Below are 20,691 nucleotides of genomic sequence, written 5' to 3' on the forward strand. Positions count from 1 at the left end.
AAGGTTCAATAAAAAAGGAAGCATCTCCACACTCCAAAGTAATCTTCTATGCCAGTAAGAATGTATCCTTGTAGACTTGCAAATAGGAAAGCCCACATGACTCCTCTTAGTGTAGCTTCCAGACACTGTCAAAATTAATATTAGATTTAATTTCTAATGTAGTAGCAAGATATTTTAAGAGATTTGTGTTATTTATAATTTAAAAGGCGTAAGGAAAACACTTCAGAAGTGACTGTGCTGCTCTGTGGATGGGGGGAAAAAAAAAAACCCACTTCTAAGTGACAGTTACTAGAACTTAATTTCTGTTCTCTCTAAACCCTCTTCTTTCTTTGAACAGTGATGTAATCCTAGCTGTCACACAGGGACATTTAGATGTGGAATTGGTGTAAAATATCAGTATTCTTCAGACACTGAAGCTTATCCTACTGCCTTTCTTTTTTCAAGACACTACATCAAATAGTTATCTAGATACCAACTGTTAGTCAGAAAACAGTGCTGGCAATAATTTGGGCCAGTTTACATCCTTAGAGAAGAAAATTTAGACGGAATAAGTCACTGTAAAAGAAAACAACATCCAGCTTGGAAAAATGCTCCTGACTTTCTCATTTGGTAGCAATTTAACCATTTCACAACATGAGGAGAATAATGCCCAAGACTAAAACATAGTAACAACTGTCACTTTCAGAAGACCATGTGCCTGAAGCACGTTCTTGTTTCTTAACCATAATTTTAAGATATGACAAGTTTGGTTATTTTACCTAAAAAGTTTAGGATTGCCAGACAAAGGCTTCTTTTCTCCATGAAGGCCTAGTCAGATATTAACTAAATCATCACGGAAAAGTGAAGTCCACAGCAAATCTGTAACAATTAATAGGTCACAATTTTGCTTTACTACTATGCAGTATCACACATCTAACCAACATCTCGGAGAAAGTCTAGCAGTCAACTAATGAATAAATAGGTCTGGCACACTTCCTGGATTGTCAGAATCCAAGAACATGAAGCTTTCTGCTAAGAAAGGAGAGCTAGCTGAAAGCTGTTAGAGAAAAATAGTTATCAGAAAACCCTGGTTCACTGAGCCAAAAAATATTTAATTCAAAGCATTCCTAGCCTGATAGGCTTTTGAGAAACTGAAGCTTAGGATTCCATACTATGCTGTGGGTCTACTAAAAGCTAATGAAGTCACGAGCCTTCAGGAACGTTCCATGAAACTGATGCCTGACAGTAAGTTTAACAAGTAAATGGAATTTCCTAAGAGATTCAGTTTCATGGGAATTTTCAGGAGGTTTCTTTTAAATTATCATTTCTGCATCATTGAAACAACCTGCCTATTCCCTGCAACCTGCAAACCATTTTGAAAAGATGAACAAGAGAAAAGTCATTCTTATCTCCCAGTAGATCCAACTCCCTCATATTCAGAAACTATTTGTTGGTTTCTATTACTTTTTTTAAGTAGTTTGATATTTATTGAAATCCTGCAACTAGGCTGCACTAATATGGTGGTTCCCTGAAATAAACTGACACATCTCTTACCTGCTGAAGCTACAGAATGAAAGGCATCTTGTATCTAGATGCCAAATGGTAACACAGTAAGTGAACTATCAACCCTATAAATCTCAGTCCTGCATTCTTCGAAGTATTTATTTCCAAAAAATGTTAAGACAAACGCTGAAAACAGTTTATTAAAAAATACTTTTAACAATACTAGACATACCACAATTTTACCAACAAATGAGTGCAAACATAACAAATTAACTGCTAGTTTAAAGGTAAGGTTGTTATAAGTTTACTTTTCTGCATTTTATAATACCTATGCCATGTATTTTCACCTTTAACTTCCAGTTTATTTTTATGAATACCTGGTTTAAAAAAACCCAACAAACCAAGAAAACCCCAGACAGCCATCATCTTTGTATCCAGCCAAAATTTGGCTTGGCAAATTAGACAAAGTTTAGAGCTGGCAACATGTCAACTAGGTCAACAAGAATTGGACACTCTTAATCTACGTAAAAACTTCATTTGAAATAAAAAGTATTAACCATGTCTGCTCTCTCTAAAAGACTTTATGAAATTCAAGGTTAAAATTTCAAATGCCTCAGATGCTCCAGGTAGATTGTAAGAACTCTAAATTCAGCTAAACTGTGATTTCAAACAAGTTCTTAAACATGCTCAGTGCATAAAAGAAACGATGACGTTGTTTAAAGTAGGTAGGTAGTGTATCTCAATTTACATGTCATGGACAACCAACCTGTAATCTACATCTTCTAAGTGTACTTCTGTTGAACTTCCATAATATACTGAAAAGAATACACACAAGTTTCTAATCGTTTAACATTTGATTAAGAGGGCTATAGTCCCTCACTTCCCACTGGAGATTGAAAAAGCAGAAATACAGAAACGGAGACTTTAAATAGAAATTTTAGCTTTACATTAGGCACTCTCATCAGATGTAAGCAGAGAACAGGAAAAAGTTAATTAGTCTCTATTTTTTGCTTTTAGCATTTGACACAATTTAAAGATTAAGCAGGTGTGTTTGGGTGGGGTTTTTTTGTTTTTGTTGTTTTTTGTTTGTTTTTTTTAATGCTATTAGCACACATCTCTACAAACTTTTGGTAAACTTCCTCACAATCATTAAGTGGCACAAGACAAAGCACAAACCGGTAAGATTCAAAGTGTGGGACTCAGACTCTCCTCTGCTGTGGAACAGAATTTATATAGTACTCAAATGAAACCATATACCAGCTCTGAGAATTTATTGGGAGACAAAAAAATTTTGTAACAATTCTGTAATTAATTTCTGATCACATTCTATAAAACTCACATTACTAATAACTGTCCCTCCTGACTTGGGGAGCAGGGGGTAGAACACCACAAAGGAAAAACAGATACATATTTCGAGTCCCTAGTGGCAAAATTCTGAATACTTTAATCACATGCAGAACAGATGAGCTCTTACACAAGGCAGATAGATTAAACAGTAGACTATCTTGTCTTAGAAACGCTCTGTTCCTTCTGTAGTCCAGCAGTGGCTTGTCCTTAGCAGAAGCAAACATTCATTATTTCCAGACATCGATTCTCAGTTCTAAATTTGTTAGTCTGCTTTAAAAATAATGAGAAGAGATACCTCTTCTTTTTATACTGTGCAAAAAAAAGGATAAAAGTTATGTCCGTATTTTCCTCCTTAAAACAAACAAAAGCTCAGCACAGACTCTGTACTAAGTTTAAGCAGCTGAAAAAAAAACAACCTAAACACATTAGAATCAGAAGCTTTAAGCAACACAGCTACTGGTTTTTTTGACCTAAGACAGCCACATCCTATTGCTTCCCACATGTCAAGCAAGGCAAAACAGGAAAGTTCAGTACTTTGAGCTGATCTGCAAGTAGGATACTTTTCCCTCTTAATGAAACAATTTAGAAAGACAGCAGCAACCTCTTAGGGAAACCAACTGAACTGCAAGGTCAAGAATACAGGAATAGGATTTCTTAAGAGAAAGGTGTGATTACAGTCTGCATTTCCAGCAAGAGGGAAACTCCTGCAGGAACCAGATAAATCTTGGTTCTAGCATTCTGGAAAACTTCATATGATATTACTTATCTGGTACCAAACTTCTTAATCAGTCTCATAGGTCAAGGTCACTCATATCCCACACAAAGAGCAAAACACTCTTTATTACTGATCTGCAAGGTTGAGAATTAAGGAGGACGAAATGCCAGATTACCACTAGAGATGTACAACTGATGAAGCTATCAAGTACCCAGTTCGTAATTGTTCTGTATGCCACATAATCAGGTCAGTTCAGTTGGTTGTTAAAGGGCAAGTGGAGAAGTACAGCACTGCACAGAACAAAGGACAGTTAACAGCTCTTCAAATACAGCATCCAAATCACTACCAAGTAGCTCTTGCAGACAACAGTAGAAGAGGCTGCTCTGGCTCTTCTGAGTTTGTGACGATTTGTGACACTGGTGATTGCATGAAGCACACAAGGTGAGCAAATAGCATGCAATCCATTGTTCCTACCTAGGAAATTAATAAAAAGGCCTCAAGAAAACAAACAGTCACTGTAGTGCTTTTAAGATGCTCTCTTAAAATCAGTTTCCTCAGTGATTTGATTCCTCAGAAGAGAGATTCTGAAAAGTTGCCAAGATCGCCTCAAGACAATATGAAAGAGCCAGAAATGACTTCCAAGTCACATCAAGTACCAGTCCTCAAAATGCTACTATGTGTGATAACCTGAAATAAAGGCCTTATACAAAGTTGAGCTTGGGCCAGAAAAAAACCCTTCCTGAACCGTTGGACAAGTATTCTTAAAGAGGCATATTCAGCAAGTAAGACCACAGATTTCAATAACCAAACTCATTACCCTAAAGGAAGTTTACTCAGGACACCCTACAGTGGGTTTCTCTCTCAGCTTTTTCTCCTGCAGTGTCACTGCAGGAAGCACTGACTAGTGAACTAAGAACTCCACGATCCTTTGAATTTTCAGTTCACTCCCTAAAGGTTTGTGGGACAAAGAGTGCTTGCCAGAGATGACAACAATAATTCAGACATGACTGATATACAGACAAATGCTTCCTCAAAAACTCTGATATTTGTAGGATTTACTAAGCAGTTTATCTCTGATGTGAATTCTCCAGTGAAACCCTCATGTTTTGTCCAGAAACCCTAGTTTTAAGAAAACACTCTGCTATGTGCAAATGAAGTAGTGAGGTACTAAATGCAGAAGTATCCAGGACTCAAGTAATCTACCATTGTTTCTGAGGACTATGCAAAAAAGCTGATCTAGGGTCAGTGCTGCAGTGCAGTTTTTCACATCAGCACTATGCTCAGAGCACTCTGGACACTTCCAATGTTTCAAGATAAGAACTCCTGATGCCACAAGTTATAAACAGAGCATTTCTTACTAAAACCCATTTCCTTGGGGCAGACCACATTTGTTCAGGAGTCAGTAGACTTAGATGAGGGTGCAGACAGGAAATAAAACTGCTTTCCAATACATCCTAATCAGTCTGGTGGTCTTGCTGAAGAAATTCTCTCTGAGAAGGTAAAACATTTGGCATTCCAACAGAGAAGGCCAGTATCAGTTTGGGGTGGGTGGGGTAGTGTTGCTGTTTAAAAAGCAGTAAGGGATTAAAATAAACTGCAGGAAGACACCTAAGGAAAAAGGGAAAGGCCAAAATCAAGAGCCACCTCACATTTCTCAGCTCCACATTAGACAGCTGAGAGGACCTGATGATATGGAACACGAGTGCATGTTTTTGCACACCGCTATAGTGGACTGGTATCAAGTGCCTATGGCATATACATCAGAGTTAGGACAGATATATGAATTGGGATCTAAAGACAAAACTTTGTCAAGCCTGAGGGGAATTTGCACAATGCATGTAAAATAGGCAGGGAACTGACAAAAAAAAAAAAAAAAAGAGGAAGACAACAACAAGTAATGCTGAAGGAAATGGTCCAGCCTGGACAAGGGTTATTAAGACTATTTCCTTAGGATTAAGTTTTACCTTGCTAAATACAGTTTACCAACAATCAAAAGAAGCATACAAGTATACCTGAAGTTCTGACTGATTGCATCAGCACAGAACATGATGTAGGCGTCAAAGATAAACACATGACATTTCATTTCATATCCAATTATATGAAGCGCAGGAGCATACACCTGGAAACAAGTAAAGAACCCACTAGGAGTTGCACAGTTGAAATTACTTTGACCAAAGGATTTCGTTTCCTGATAGATCACAGGACAACTATAAGCCATTAATTGAACAATTCCTCAGATTTAGGCATCAGCAGAAAAAGGTGTGGCAAGTCCTCAATCAGAAGAGCTTTGAAACAAAGCCTCCTGAACCTCTTCCTTATGGCAAAACTGTCTAAACATCACCAGAAAATCTCTGACCTCAAAAGCCAGGTACCACGACAGAGTGGAACACACAACAGGTGGCAGAATTCCGAAGTAAATAGGTAAGATGGTAAAAGTGAGTTTATAAACCATATTTCCCCAAGAGCCATTGTACTATATCACTTCCAAGCTTGTTCTTAGTCAGCTAAATATTACCTGTGAGTTCTGTACAGCTTGATCTACAGAAGTCTTCATTTTCAACTCCTCAGGCTGAGCAGCTAACCCTTCTTTCTCTCCATCCCTTTTTTCTCCTTCCCATTTAACTCACCTTCCAGCTTAAGCTGCGAGTTCCCATCTTGTGGCTGTGATGGTCCGCTACATCCTATAGTCCCTAGGACCTTCCCTCTGCCAAGCAAGTTCAGTTGATGGTAAGGAAGGAACAGTCTCTCCTGCTCCTCAGAGGGCCTACCTGACCCAGTCATACTATGATCAGTTTGTAGAAGAAGTAAATAAAACATGCTTCTTGTAATAACAGCCTCTTGTTGACAGGACAAAAAAAAAAAGTAACAACAACAAGAAAAATTGAGAGGAACTTGAGGATGATACACCTGAACTAGTACTTATGAAAAAATCAGCAAGCTCATTACCTCAACATCAGAGGACAGTAAAGCGGCAAAACCTACACCAAGCAATGAAAAGCAATCAGCAACTGTGTATGCCTATCTTGTGCTGGCCTGTACACTCCTACCAGACACCTGCTTAGAATATATGCCAGCAAAGGCATACCTAGAATCATTTAGCTTGGAAAAGACCCTTAGAGAACATCAAGTCCAATTGTAAAGCTAACACTGCCAAGTCCACCACTAATCCATGTCCCTAAGCACCACAACTACATGTCTTTTAAACACCTCCAGGGATGGTGACTCAACCACTTCCCTGGGCAGCCTGTTCCAGTGCTTCATAAACCTTTTAGTGAAGAATTTTTTCCTAATATCCAATCTAAACCTCCCATGGGGCAACTTGAGGCCATTTCATAAACCAGCAAGTCAAATGTTCATAACTGGGCAAATAAAATCCAAAGAACAGAACTACCAGATGCATAAAGAATTATATTGTATTACTGAAGACCCAATACAACTTCTGTGAAGGGAAGTCTACCTCAAACACGACTGAGTTATCTGAAGATGTCAGTAGGCATGCAGACATGGGACACTAAGAGTAAATCAAGATTTCAGAAAGACATCTATTGACATACATCTCCAAAAGCTTTAAAAATTTCCCAAGCAACAGAGGTGAAGTCCTTGCATCAATAAGTAACTGGTTAAAAGACAGAAGTAAATGGTTAGTTTTCACAGCAGAAGGTCACAAATAAGAGTATCCCAGGGTTGCCTTTGCTCTTCCACCCAAAGAGATGATCCAATGAAGTGACAATTCACTGCCCAGTACAGTCTAGTATTAGCAGCAAAGAAAAATCAAGAGAATGTCAGAGGAACTTCAAAATATTGAGGTACTGAGGTGGTAGAATTCAAGATGATTACTAAAAGCAAGTACGTATTAAGCTAAACAGCCTAGACAGTAATAGGCTCTGAACTAACTTATCATGCAAGTTTTATCTTGGGGTTTGAATACACAGTTCTGTGAAAGGATGAAGTCTGTAAAGGGATGTGAAATGCTTTGACTTCTTAAAGGAAGATCTTCTGCGTTGTTCCCTGGTTTATCACCACACAAATACACCTGTATAACACATCAGTGTGTATCTTGAATACATGTAGTTCTAGTTTCCCCATCTCAAGAAGAAAGCAGAACTAAGAAAACACAAGAAAGGAAGGAAGGAAGAATGATCAAATTTAATAAACAGCTTCCCTACAAGAACATGTAAGAACTCTTCAGCTTGGGGGATGACCAAGGGAAGATAGGTCAGGTCTTCAGAAAAAAATGTAATTGGAAAAACCCCAAAACCACATGAATAGGAAACACCTTTGCCATCCCTTGCCTTTTTTAAGTAATGGTTTCATATGGTGCTTCCACTTCTTGTTTTAGGACAAACAGAAGAGTCGCATTAAAAAAACATAACCAGGGGACACCAGAGATCCACTGAAGCTTTATGTTGCTTCAAAATTACACACCCACACAACAATAACTTATGGTAGGAAAACCTAGTAAATCAGTTACAAAACCAAAGAAAACTGTTTTTCTCCCAAGGATCAAGACAAGTGTCACTGAAGGCTGGAAGATATCTCAGATATATCAGATCGTATTATTTTTTTTCCTAGCAGTCCACCAGTGGCTGCAGACAATAAATCCTAGACTACACAGACTTGCTCTGATTTAGCAGAGCTGTTCTTATCTGATGATGCAGAGACAGATTATTATGACCCCCACTCAACATGGTCCAGACTATACTTTGTTTGAAATACTGTTTAGCATGACTCTCTAGAACCCATTCAAACTGGAACAGGAGGAAAGGAAAATACTCAAACAGATCACAAGAACAGAGAACTTATTATAGCCTCTACACTGCAACTGGGATTGTACCACAGTGCAGACAGTAAACTTTGGACAATATCCACTATTAACAGCTTGCATGAGTTGTACATTTGTAGCTACATTTCTTCACTTGTCTGTGAACTACCTGTTTAAAATTCAAATCCACTACAGCAACTTTTGAGTCATTAGTGCTCATTATCCATTAACATTCAGTTTTTACTATGTTAAATAAGCAATAATATCTGAATGGGAATAAATATGGAAGGGGAAAGAGGAAAAACAGAAGGGAAAAACCCTAAATGACAGTGTTGCCACGATACATAAAAACCTGGGGATAAATTAAGGCTAGAAGTGTCCTAACTTCTAGCCAGAATGAGTTTGGAATCCATTTCCAAAAAAGAACAATTAAGTCCTTCCAAATGGCTACCGATTAGTATGTGAAAGACTAATGACAAGGTAGCAGACTTCTTGACCTGGCAAGATTGCCAGAGACCGACATTTCCTGAATAAGGTGGTAGGAAGATGCATACACCCTTTTTCCCCCAAGCACCATGAGATGGCATATGTAGCAGTAGTACATAGAGAAACAAACAGATGGGATCAGACACTTGGAGGAAGACATCACATAAGTCTCCTGGACCAAAAGATGGAAAGTTTAAATTTGCCTTGGTGAGCATGTTTGTGGTGTACTGCAAGTCAATTGTAAAGACGCTCCATATAAAAACCAAAAGCTGAGAGAAAACTATTTGGGGAGACAGATGAAGTTGTAAAAATTGTTTTCATGTCACTGACAATAAATAAAAGGAAAGGTTTGGAAGCAAAGACAAATGGGTATTTTTAAGGAGAAGTCAAAGATAGGAAATGACTGCTTATGAAAGTTGAAGGATGGAGAGATAGGGTGGTCCAGAAAGAATAAAAAACATTGAAGGAGCATGAACCAGAACCACAGGTAAGTCCACAGTCACTGCATTATTCAGCTGGTAGCACAGCAAACTTTTGAGACCAAGTTTGGCACAGTTAGCACTAGAGCCCTTATACAGAGCAGTCTAAGGCAGCAGTGGATCCTATTTTTCTTCCCCCTCATCAGATGGCTAACACCAGAATGACCTACATCTGAACTACAGGTCACGAAGCAGTAGCCATTTGATAATCCTCCCCCATATTCAGATTAGGAGGCTTAATAGCTACACTTAGGTAAAGTCAAATCTTCACATTTAAGTGGGCCTTGCTGTGGCACGCTCTCTGTTCTGTGAGCCAAACTGACAGCTGCAATCACAAGCCGGAGTCCTTTAGGGCAGTCTTCTACAATCTACATCATATACGGCAGCAGTATTAGTTCCCTGTTAATCAAAAGATATCCAGCAGTTTCAAACCAGTAGTATTTTAACCTGGCATTATGAAATGGTGTAGTGCTTTTAGAATGGAAAATAAAACTTTTAAATAAGATGTACAAAGATTTTTGACAGTAGTTATGAAAAGCAGCAGCGTATTCAATCCTAGATTAATTACACTGCCCTCTGACCTATTAGTGGTTCAGCAGACTAGGAATGCACTAAAGCTAGTTTATAAAGCAATGGAATTATGATGGTGAGAGCTATTATTCATATGTAAGATTTTAACTAGCTTTTAATTAAGGTGATTTGAAGAAGCTAGGAAATGTGGAATGAGGAAGATAAATTTTTATAATCTGAAAATTAAGGATTTTTAGAAGTACTCAGTAGCATTTTAGAATAAAACACATTGCAAACCAACAAATTTTTCCACTGAACAGCTCTTTAAACATGAGTAATCAATCCCTAGGTGCTACAAAAGCTAGGATGCCTCATAACTGGAAAGCTGGACCCTACCAAGTTATACAGAATCTGAAAGCTAAGGAACATAGTTAAAGAGGTCACAAATTCAGTGAGCTTTCGTTTACCAACAGACTTAAAAAAAAAAAAAATAAGAAATTCACATCTAGTGACATTTACCCAACTCTCTCTGCTACAACACATGCTGCTATGGAGATGCAAGCCTGGATGGATGTTGAGAACCAAACACAATTAAAAGCAGCAGCTGAGACTCCCCAAGAATTTTGCAAAGAATAAAGTGTTTATCTAAGAAGGGGTTAATCCAGCTTCTCAAGATACTACACAGGAACCTGGTCTGTGCCAGAAGTGGAAATAAAAAGAAAGATGGGAACCCCACACATAGGTCTTTGATCTGCAGAGTCACATGCTGCTGACCACACCCCATAAAAAGGAATTCAACCCCTACTGCTCAGTGCAATTCTGCAGATTCAGAGCCCTCTCTCTACTCTTTGTAATACATCTTCTACCCCGCTACAGGCAGAGCCACTACCATCCATCTTCCCCTCCCTACTCTCTCCTCCCTTCTTCCTGGCTTCTCTATGCCTTTAGTGGATGGAATGATAAAGTGGTAGATTAGCAGTGGGGGAAAAAAAAACCCCAAACATATATATGTATATATATCACATAACAACTTTACAGCCTTAAACAAGGTTGTTTTTTTTTTTTTTTTTCCCTTATGTATGTATGGTAGCTAAATTTATAATGCCATCCTATTTTTCAGAAGTTTGGTACTGGACATGTGAATCACACAAATTCAGTTCTGTTCCAACCTCTATCAGTGTTCCAACCTATCTTATCAAAGTTCCCTCCAAGCACATGGAAGAAAACAAGGTTCAAGAATGACATAAAAGACAGTGGTCCTAACTGGGATGAAGAATTTTAAGTTCGTGAAGTCTACAAATCTCTGGCTGACCTCTACACTTTACATAAACACACTAAACTCTAAAGGTTAGAATAACAACCTTGTTCGAAGCCCTGATACTTGAGTCATATTCAAGAAGAAGGGATCCATTGTAACTATTCAAAACACCCATATAATACAGCTGAAAAATAAAAAAAGACGAGGGCGGATAAGGGGAAGAGGTACTAATTTTTCCCATTTTAGCTGTAGGCAGTACAAGCCCTGGCTACTTGCCAGTAGCTGGAATACAGCTCCTCAAAAGCATATACTGATCTGATAATAATAGAAGCATGTCATGCTGATCAATTTATTTCCCTTATACAACTACTAGCACTTATTACCATAGCAAGAGAGTTCAGAAGACTCAACTAACAGAAAAACAATCCAGAGCAACAACAACAAAAATCACAGTAGGCCCCCCCAACTAGCTTAAAACAGAAGGGCAGTTCACTGTTACATCAGACAAGTTCTACTTGTGGTGGGTTGACCCTGGTCGGACACCAGGTGCCCACCATAGCAGCTCTAACACTCCCCCTGCCTCAGCTGGACAGGGGAGAGAAAATATAACAACAAAAGGCTCATGGGTCAAGATAAGGACAGGGAAAGATCACCCAGTGATTACCGTCACAGGCAAAACAACAGACTCGACTTGGGGAAAATTAATTTCATATATTGCCAATCAAATCAGCGTAGGATAACGAGAAATAAAACCAAATCTTAAAACACCTTCCCCCGCTTCTTCCCTTGCTTAACTTTACTCCAGATTTTCTCTACCTCCTCCCTGCCAGCAGTGCAGGGGGACAGAGAATGGGGGTTGCAGTCAGTTCATCACACATTCTCTCTGCCACTCCTTCCTCCTCAGGGGCAGGACTCCTCACTCTTCCCCTGCTCCAGCATGGGGTCCCACCCATAGGAGACAGTCCTCCACAAAATACTCCAACATGGGTCCTTCCCATGGGCTGCAGTTCTTCACAAACTGCTCCAGCATGGGTCCTTCCCACCGGCTGCAGTCCTTCAGGCACAGACTGCTCCAGCGTGGGTCCCCCACAGGGTCACAAGTCCTGCCAGAAAACCCGCTCCAGCGCGGGCTCCTCTCTCCATGGGGCCACAGGTCCTGCCAGGAACCTGCTCCAGCGCGGGCTTCCCACGGAGTCACAGCCTCCTTCGGGCACCCACCTGCTCCAGCGTGGGGTCCTCCATGGGCTGCAGGTGGATATCTGCTCCACCGTGGACCTCCATGGGCTGCAGGGGGACAGCCTGCCTCACCATGGTCTTCCCCATGGGCTGCAGGGGAATCTCTGCTCCAGCACCTGGAGCACCTCCTCCCCCTCCTTCTTCACTGATCTGGGGGTCTGCAGGGTTGTTTCTTACATGTTCTCACTCCTTTTTTTGGCTGCCATTTCTGTGCCTGCCACCAACTTTTTTTTCCCTTCTTAAATATGTTGTCAGAGGCGGTACCACTGTTGCTGATGGGCTTGGCCTTGGCCAGCGGTGGGTCCATCTTGGAGCCGGCTGGTATTGGCTCTGTCAGACATAGGGAAGCTTCTAGCAGCTTCTCACAGAAGCCACCCACCCCTGTAACCCCGCCTGCTACCCAAATCTTGCCACGCAAACCCAATACACACTACAAAGGGAGAACAAGCGGAAAGATGTTATCGTCAGTGGTACTATATTCTTGCTCTTGTCAACAATCTTGTTGATTAGGATGCTGTTCAGCCAACTTAGTTTCCAGCTCACTTCAAACCCCCCAAAAACTGCTGTTAAAATACATAGTTACTAAAAATCAGAAGCCTTGTTCTCTCCAGTAAAGCTACTTATACTTGACTCAGGAGAAAATGCAGGTACGTAGTAAACCTGATTAGGAAACTGATCTAAGTTAAACTAGATCTGACCTTTTCTTTCCTGTTCTTCCTCCTGCCATGTTTCTCATCCCATTTTCTAGGTTAGTGTTAAGCTAGATTAGTTTTACAGTCTAGTTTGTTGAGCTGTTTAATAAATGAGTGCTCATACCAGTTGACATAAATCACGAAGGTAGGTACAGTGAGTCCAGAAAGAAAAACAATAAAATCATGTTATCATGTTATGCATCAAAAAACAACCCACCCCCCAAAAAAAACCAACCCCAAACCCCTAAAGTTACCAACCTCAAGCATTAGTACACAGTTAGTTACTGAATACCAATTCAAGGGAAGAACTGAGACTGAGTTGCAGTGACAATATCTGTACTCCACATTTTCAGTTTACACAAGTTCCAGCTTAGGAAGCTTTTAGTGCCTACAGTGTAGAAAGGCTATCAGAGTTTAAATTTCTCAGCACACTATCAGCCACATAAAAAGTAAACAGCTACCATATAAGAACATACAAAAAGAAAATTCAAGCCATGCCTAAAAACATTGACAAAGATTACAGCAGTTCCTGGAACACTTAAAAATTGAACTGCTTCCACATACCAGTATCTAAATATAAGGAACACCAAAACCAGTCACCTGTTTTATCAACACTACTGAAGATACATATATCTACTTGCATGGTCTGCAACACATTTCTGTTCTAAGTGCAACGAATTCAAACAGAGCATTGCTTGCATCCCACACAGTCCATGGATTAGTCTGTGTAGCAGGTACAGTTTTGTCTTTCATAAAATTATGCTCCATATATCCTTAAAATTGCAGGTTCACAAGAGATCAGTGAACTAGTAGTACTGCATCTAGTGTTAGATACACAGAACTGCCCCCCCCCCCGCATTTTAAACTAAGCCTCTGAATGTCATTACTCTAACTTTTCTTGTAGTTTTCCCAAGTAAAAACGTCTCACTAGTCAAACATAAGAAATCCCTTCAAAAACACATAATGACAGCAGTAGGCAATTACTTCTGAGAGAAAAGCTGATTAGTTGAAACAGATTGTGAGAGGACATGGAAAAGAAGCTGATTTAACACTACAGATTTGAAACAATGATAGTCCAACACAAGCAAAACAAACCCCATGTGTTTTCTCTTGTTTCAATCTAAAGACAGTTAATGTGATACATATACCACAGCAACTTCCAATGACATATATACACACACTGACCATTTTTTCCTCTTTTGTTAACCTGCTTAGTTCAGGGGAAATCAGGATGGTACTTTCAGCACTATGTTCCATTCCAGGCAGCTGACAGTGCCACAGGCAGCTAAACCAATCCAATGGCTTATTTCTGCTATTACCTATCCTGCTTCTGTCACACAGTCCCACCCCTGTCCTTGTGCTAGCACCAGCATCCATCAGACTTTTTTTTTTTTTTTTTTGCAAGCCCCTAACTCCTCTCAACAGACAGTTGACCATCTACTGAGTTAAAACAGATCAGACAAGGGTCCAATGAGTGCTGATGCAGGAATACAAGCAGCGGGAGCATGCAGTCAGGATTGTGATTTCTCCTTTCTGGTAATAGTTCTGTGAGACTTGATGATGCAAGATGGCACTTTACTGTATTGTTAGATTGTGGTTTCATAATAAGTGTTCAACGCTAATGCTGACTTGCACACCTGCCTCTAATACTAGTTTGAGCTATTCCCTTACATGATACCATCTTCCCCCACTGCACCAAATACTGCTTGTGAACCTGTGCTGTGATTCTGATCTAGATTTAATCCCCGTTCTTCTTCCAACATTTGCAGTAATACTGAGATTACTTCCTTGATCTGTTTTACACCGGAATCACTCCAAGAGTTTCACATCACAGCTCAAAGCATGACAGATCCACAGGAACCCCTTACAGCAGTATTACTTCCCATCATATTGGATGATGGCACTAAGGCCATAGCAAGCTTGTTCGCCGTTTAAAGAAGCTGGAGTGCCAAGGAAGCAAAACAGTTCAAAGCAGGTATCATTTTGAAGTCATTCTTGCATGCAGTCTGTTAGTGGCTTAACAGGTAATAGAGCATCAAGCCATGAAAACAATCACTAGTAGACAAAAACATTACAGATGTATAGTAAAATAAATAGTTCTGCTACTACTACTGTAGCAACCATGGAAAATCACCTACAACCACAGCAGTATTACAAAAAAAAGTGACACTAACCTACTGCAAAATACTTACAGCCACAGCAAAAGTGAGAACACTTCTGCATATTGTGGGAATAAAGACAAACTACTTAATGCAGGAGTGTTGCAAGCGTGGGGATAATGTCAAATAGAGTAGCTATAAACCGTTTGCTTGGGGGGGATTCCCCTTCCTGGAAAGTGCACTTGAGAGACAGCTTGTTCAAAAATAGTAAGCAGGAGCAGAAGTTAAAATATTTTTTAAAAAAATTTAAAGTCTAGATCCATCAAAACAGAATTAGATGCACCAACACATCCTAGTTTAGAGGGAAAAAAGTCTGGAAAAAAAATACAAAAGCAAAGAAATATTTGTCTGCTAGATTTCAGAAGCATACAGAAATGGATTTTCACTTTGATCAAATTTCAGTTTTCATAAGAAAGTAATACCGAGGCTATTTCCTGTCAAGTGTGTGCCCTTGAGCTGCAGCAGAGGAACAGTAAAACTTCTACCCTTCCCCTCCCCCCAAATAGCAATGTATTTATTCTTTTAAAGTAGTTGAGATACTATTTTAAACTTTCATTGTGAAAATGAGGCTTTTATATTTTCACAATACAATGCGAGGCCCTACCAAGAAGATTACAACATCCATTACTGGAGTTACCTGGCACTTTCCATTAAAGAGCCTTAAGTTACTGCTCCAAACTTTACCCATAGAATACCGTGATAACATAGTAAAAAGCACTGCCTCATGCTGAAGCTTTTTCTTGTACCCCAGCAACTACTAGGTCTCTCCTCTGTAACTATTCATGAAAGTCATGGGGACTCAATGTACTTGTGATTACTCTACCTGTAAAGTTCAAATGAAATCGGTCAGTGGGATCAATGGCTGCTTAGAAAAACTGCATAAACCCTTTTTCTTAAGGCTGACCACAGTATGAAGCTAGACTTTTATAGCTCCATGCTACCAAAGCCTCTCAATCCAATGGAATGCATTTAACCAATTCACATTACAAAGTTTTAATCAAAGAGCACCAAAGAACAATTTTTAACCATTCCAATATTCACCTCTATAAAATATCTTGCAATTTAAACCACCATGGAACTCAGTTGCTGGCTAAATTAAGTACTTTAACTCTGAGCTTTCTGGCGCTTTTCCATAAACACAGAAAGTGAATTAGGGTATTTTGTTAGTTATGTCACAAAGACTGTACCTAGGACAAAACATACCAGCGAGCGCTGCTATAAACAGTACTTGTTAGCACATATCGTGCATGCTGCAACAACACTGACAGAATCAAGATCTTCAGGTGCCTTCTAAGAGGATCTAGTTTTGAACTCTGATTGTCATGCAAGAGTTAGGTACATCCATCAGCACAAGTCTAGGCGTCTTAGGAATGTTAGTGCTCAACATAACACACACAAGACTACCATCTGAACAGTCATTTTATACTGAACACGAATTTAGAATTTCTGTGAATATATTCCATTCATTTACAATGTGAAGTCTTTCGTACCTCCAAACGTTTAGATACCAAGCAAGAGAATTCTCAGTAATGTCAGTGAAATTTTATCACTGTTTTTGTTCTCAAATTCTTTAAATGCTTGAACATTTTGACCTGAGACTTTAAATCATATTCTGCAGGTCACAAATGAACATAATAGGCTGGCAAAACCCAAGCTTTTAATTCTGAAGCCCATGCAAGCACTCAAGTCTGCAACCAGGTTTTGACACACAATTCGGCAATCAAGCCCTTCGTGCAGAGGCCCCTAACCATCGCTGACCCTCAAGCAAACAGTATACTGCAGGCAGCTGAGCATAATTTCTGTCTCACTGTTGCGGATATGAACAATCTGTTGACTATGAGCCTCAAGCTGAGCAATCACGGTCTTGGAAGTATTATCTCTGGCTCAGTTTACCATTTCCATAAAGTAAGTGGATGAGGAATCCTTTACAGATAAAGGATTACAAAGTGCTCAAGTGACTACACTACAGAAATGCAAATATCAAATTTAGTATCAATAGAGTAAGTAATACAAGACATCAAAGTAAAGTTGTTCATCTAAAGGGTTTAGCAGAAACAATATGACATGTTCAAGGAGCCTGTACTTTCTTGCTTCGCTCTCTGAACATAATGCTTGACAAATGATAGTCCACAGAACCATATCACCTTTCAACATTTTTTTAATTCAAAAAAATGCTAAAGGTAGAATGATCCGAGTTTTTTGTTGGTGGTGTTTTTTTGTTTGTTTTAGGATTGACAGGAAGCTAGTTCAAGAATTGGGGGGGGGGGGGGGGGGGGGGCGCTACTACTTTACCACGTCATTTTTCTCACTTTGCTACAAATGTATGATTCTTGAGAAGGGCAGAGAAAGAAAAAATAAGTTATGCCAAATCCACCATATTCACCACCCCCCCCCCCCCCCCATATTGCTGTTTCAGCCATCAACTTGACAATTGTTCAGACCTTCCAGTGAATACTAACTTTGTTAGACCCTTCAAAACCTTAGGAATACTTCACCGAGTGAGAACAATGAACCATTTTTACCTTGGAAGTTAATTTGAGCTAATGTAAGAAGTTATTTTACAGAAGGTAACGCTACAGAATTAACGCTACAGAATTTCAAAGGAGTAAAGAAAAAAAACCAAGCCACCCCCAACCTGTTAAGTGTACTCTACCTCCATTATCCTGACCACTCACTTTCTTGCCACTTTGTTTACACTTTCACTCAGATAAGGGCTGCTCAACAGGCATTCCAAGTAACAGTTCTTAACCGAGATAGCTCTCAACTAACTATTAAACCACAACCAATATCCTTCCTCCTTAGCAGTTGCTAACAATTTCAGGGCTCCTTTCTATTAACTGAGTTTTGCACCATGAACGTACAAAGAAATCATATTGTAAATAACATTTGTTCCAAGGAGAAGAAAACTAAGTGTGAAGCAACACTACAGTGCAATCAGTGTAAAATGTAAGTAATTATGTTAACGGTTTTACACTTTGCAGTTCTTAGTAACAGAGTAACCCAAAAAACAACTTTGAAGAAGTTCCCTAAACACAACAGATCTGCCCAGAAGAGGACCCAACATATGGTGGAATTTTGTCTTACGGAGCATTCATTACATTTCTTTGCAGTCCTTGTCAGCGTTGGTCATGCTGTGCAACTGTGCTCCCTGAAGACATCTGGCGGCATACCATTATTGCCTGAAACTCCCTTCAGTCATCAATTGTCAAGCAGACTTTTAGGATTTTAGTTTACACTTAAAACTGAAATGCCATTAAATAACAGGTAACCAGAGGAACGGCCACTTCTATGTTCTGAGATATATCGGTCCATCAGATTTAACAGTTTGTCACAGCATCTATGCTAATGAACTAGCTATCCCTATACATTCTAACTGAACTGCACTCTTTCCACAAGAAGCATTATACAATGTATTAGTGTATAGAAACACATAAGCATTGTTTTCCTAAATCATACTATAACTCGAATGATTAAAAAGACAGTACAAGCATACACAGGTATCATGATATATGCACAGGTGTTATAACGGGTGTTTGAAAGTGTTATTGGGGCAACACAGCAAGAACAAGAAGTAATGTGCACGAAGCAGCTACCAAGTTACTGAAAACAGGTAAAAAAACCCCCACAAACCTGGACAAAGCTAATTGCCTGTAATTGTAAGTGTACCTACTTGTTAGGTGTTTACTTCTTACTTTGATCTCGTCTCAAGCACAGGCAGAAACACTGAATGAATCGCTGCTCACCCTCCCGCTTACATCTTAGATGTGTTTCCACCACTCAGCCATCAGGGAGGATCAGTACTGACACTAGCATACTACTTGAAGATCAAGGATTTTACCTATTTCCCCAAGAAGGGAAATGTCTGTTGAAACGTTACAAATAAGCAGTTCCTGCCATCGAAGTGTTCACCCCCCCCCCCCCCCCCCCCCCCAACAAACAAACCCCAACCGAAGCGTCCCCCGCCTTGAGGTGGCAGCGCGGCGGCGGCAGCACACGTAACGTGCCAGCGCTGTAGGCGGGCAGCCTGCCCGCAGGAAAGGGGCAGGGAAGCGAGGGCAGAGGCGCGAGCCGTTAAGCCGGCAGGCCGCCGCGGCACGGGTATCCGCCGGGGCGGAGCGGGAGCGGCTCCGGGCTCCGTCCCCCGCCGCCGCTCGTCGCCCCGGCCGGGCTCTCCCCGCGCGGGAACGCCGCCGAGGCGGCCGCCAGGGACCGCGCTCCCCCGCCCAGACACGCGGGGAAGTCACGTGAGCCGGGGGGACCCTCGCGGCACGAGAGGCACCGGGGCAGCCCCCCGGGGGGGGGGGGGGGGGGGGGCGAGGAGGAGGAGGAGGGCGAGGGGAGAACTGCCGTCGCCATGACAACTTCCAGGGGGGAGGGAAAACTTCAAATCCCAACCGTCAGTGCAGGAGCGGCTCCCTCTTAAAGGCGCACACACACACACGCTCTCACACACAGGCGGGCTCCCTCCCCCCCCCCCCCCCCCCAGGCACTGGCGATGGAGGAGGAGAGGAGGGGGGCAGCCACCGGCACTCACCGCGCCAACGACGAGATGCCGAGACAAAAGGACCCGAGCCGAGAAAGGGTCTCGGTCGGCGGCGAAGGGAGGGACGGAGCGGCCCCAACCGAAGCCCCAACACCCACCCGCCGCTGCCTGGAGGCGGCTTAGGACCTTCGCTCTCCCCCACAGACCCCGTCTCCGCTTCCGCCCTCCAAGAAAGCCGCCGGAGCCGCTCCTCCATCCCCGCTCCCCCCCTCCGCCCACCCGAGAGAGCCGGGCTCGGGGCGCCTCGCCCGCTCCCCCCGCGGAGACCCCCGCTCCCCGGCTCGCCACCCCGTTCCCCTCAAGGACCCCGCCGCCGCCGCCGCGCCCCCCCCCCCCCCGGCCGGGATACCCCGCCGTCCCCCCCCCCCCCCCTCTCTTACCCACACAGTGCATGAGCCGGTGCCGCCAGGAGTCGAGTTCTCGGCGGACTCCCCTGCGCTCCGCCGTGCAGCGGGGGCTCCGGCACTGGGAGGCGGCGGCGGCGGCAGGAGGAGCGGGAGCCGCGGCGGCCATTCTGTCTGTTCCCTTTTCCATCTGCCTCTGACCTCACGCCCGCTCATTTACATACGAGCGCGCGCTCCCCCGGCTCCTCTCCCTCCCCCCCACCCCCCCCTCTTGCCTCGTCGAGCGCGTGCCCGCGCCCCCCCCCCCCCCCCCCCGCCCGCTCAGCATCCGGGGCGGGGAGCGCGCGCCGCCTGGCGGGGTGATGGACACGTGTCCCCGCTCCCCGCGGCGCCCCCGCCCCGCCGCGGGCCCTCCCGGGCTCCAGCCCTCCCCCCCCCCTCCGCGGGCAGCGGGCCGGTTCGGTAACCGGGCCGAAACCGGACCCCCCCCCCCCCCCCCCCCCCCCCCCCCCGTCCTTCCCCGCCACCGCCCCGTTTCCCATCGAGGTCCCCCCGGCCTACAACTCCCGCAGGGCAGCGCGCCACCTGCTCCGGCCCAGCCAGGGCGGGCAGCAGCGATGCACGCCGGGAGTTGTAGTTCGTTGAGGGAGGGGGAACGGCACCCACCCGCGAAGCTCT

The 20,691-nt window shown here is 42.4% G+C and overlaps 1 protein-coding gene across 7 annotated transcripts in view; it reads right to left on the minus strand.

Annotated features, from left to right (window-relative positions):
- LCORL (ligand dependent nuclear receptor corepressor like) overlaps positions 1-20,262 on the minus strand; it is an 89,542-nt gene extending 69,280 nt beyond the window's left edge. For all 7 annotated transcript variants that reach the window (XM_030014222.2, XM_030014201.2, XM_030014191.2 and 4 more), the window contains exon 1: positions 20,050-20,262. In XM_030014222.2, coding sequence (XP_029870082.1) covers positions 20,050-20,203 — 154 coding nt within the window. In that variant the 5' untranslated portion in view covers positions 20,204-20,262. The remainder of the gene's footprint in view (positions 1-20,049) is intronic.
- Positions 20,263-20,691: the final 429 nt, after the last annotated feature.

The sequence above is a fragment of the Aquila chrysaetos genome, chromosome 1 (assembly GCF_900496995.4).
Source record: "Aquila chrysaetos chrysaetos chromosome 1, bAquChr1.4, whole genome shotgun sequence".
In the NCBI taxonomy this organism is placed as follows: Eukaryota; Metazoa; Chordata; class Aves; order Accipitriformes; family Accipitridae; genus Aquila; species Aquila chrysaetos.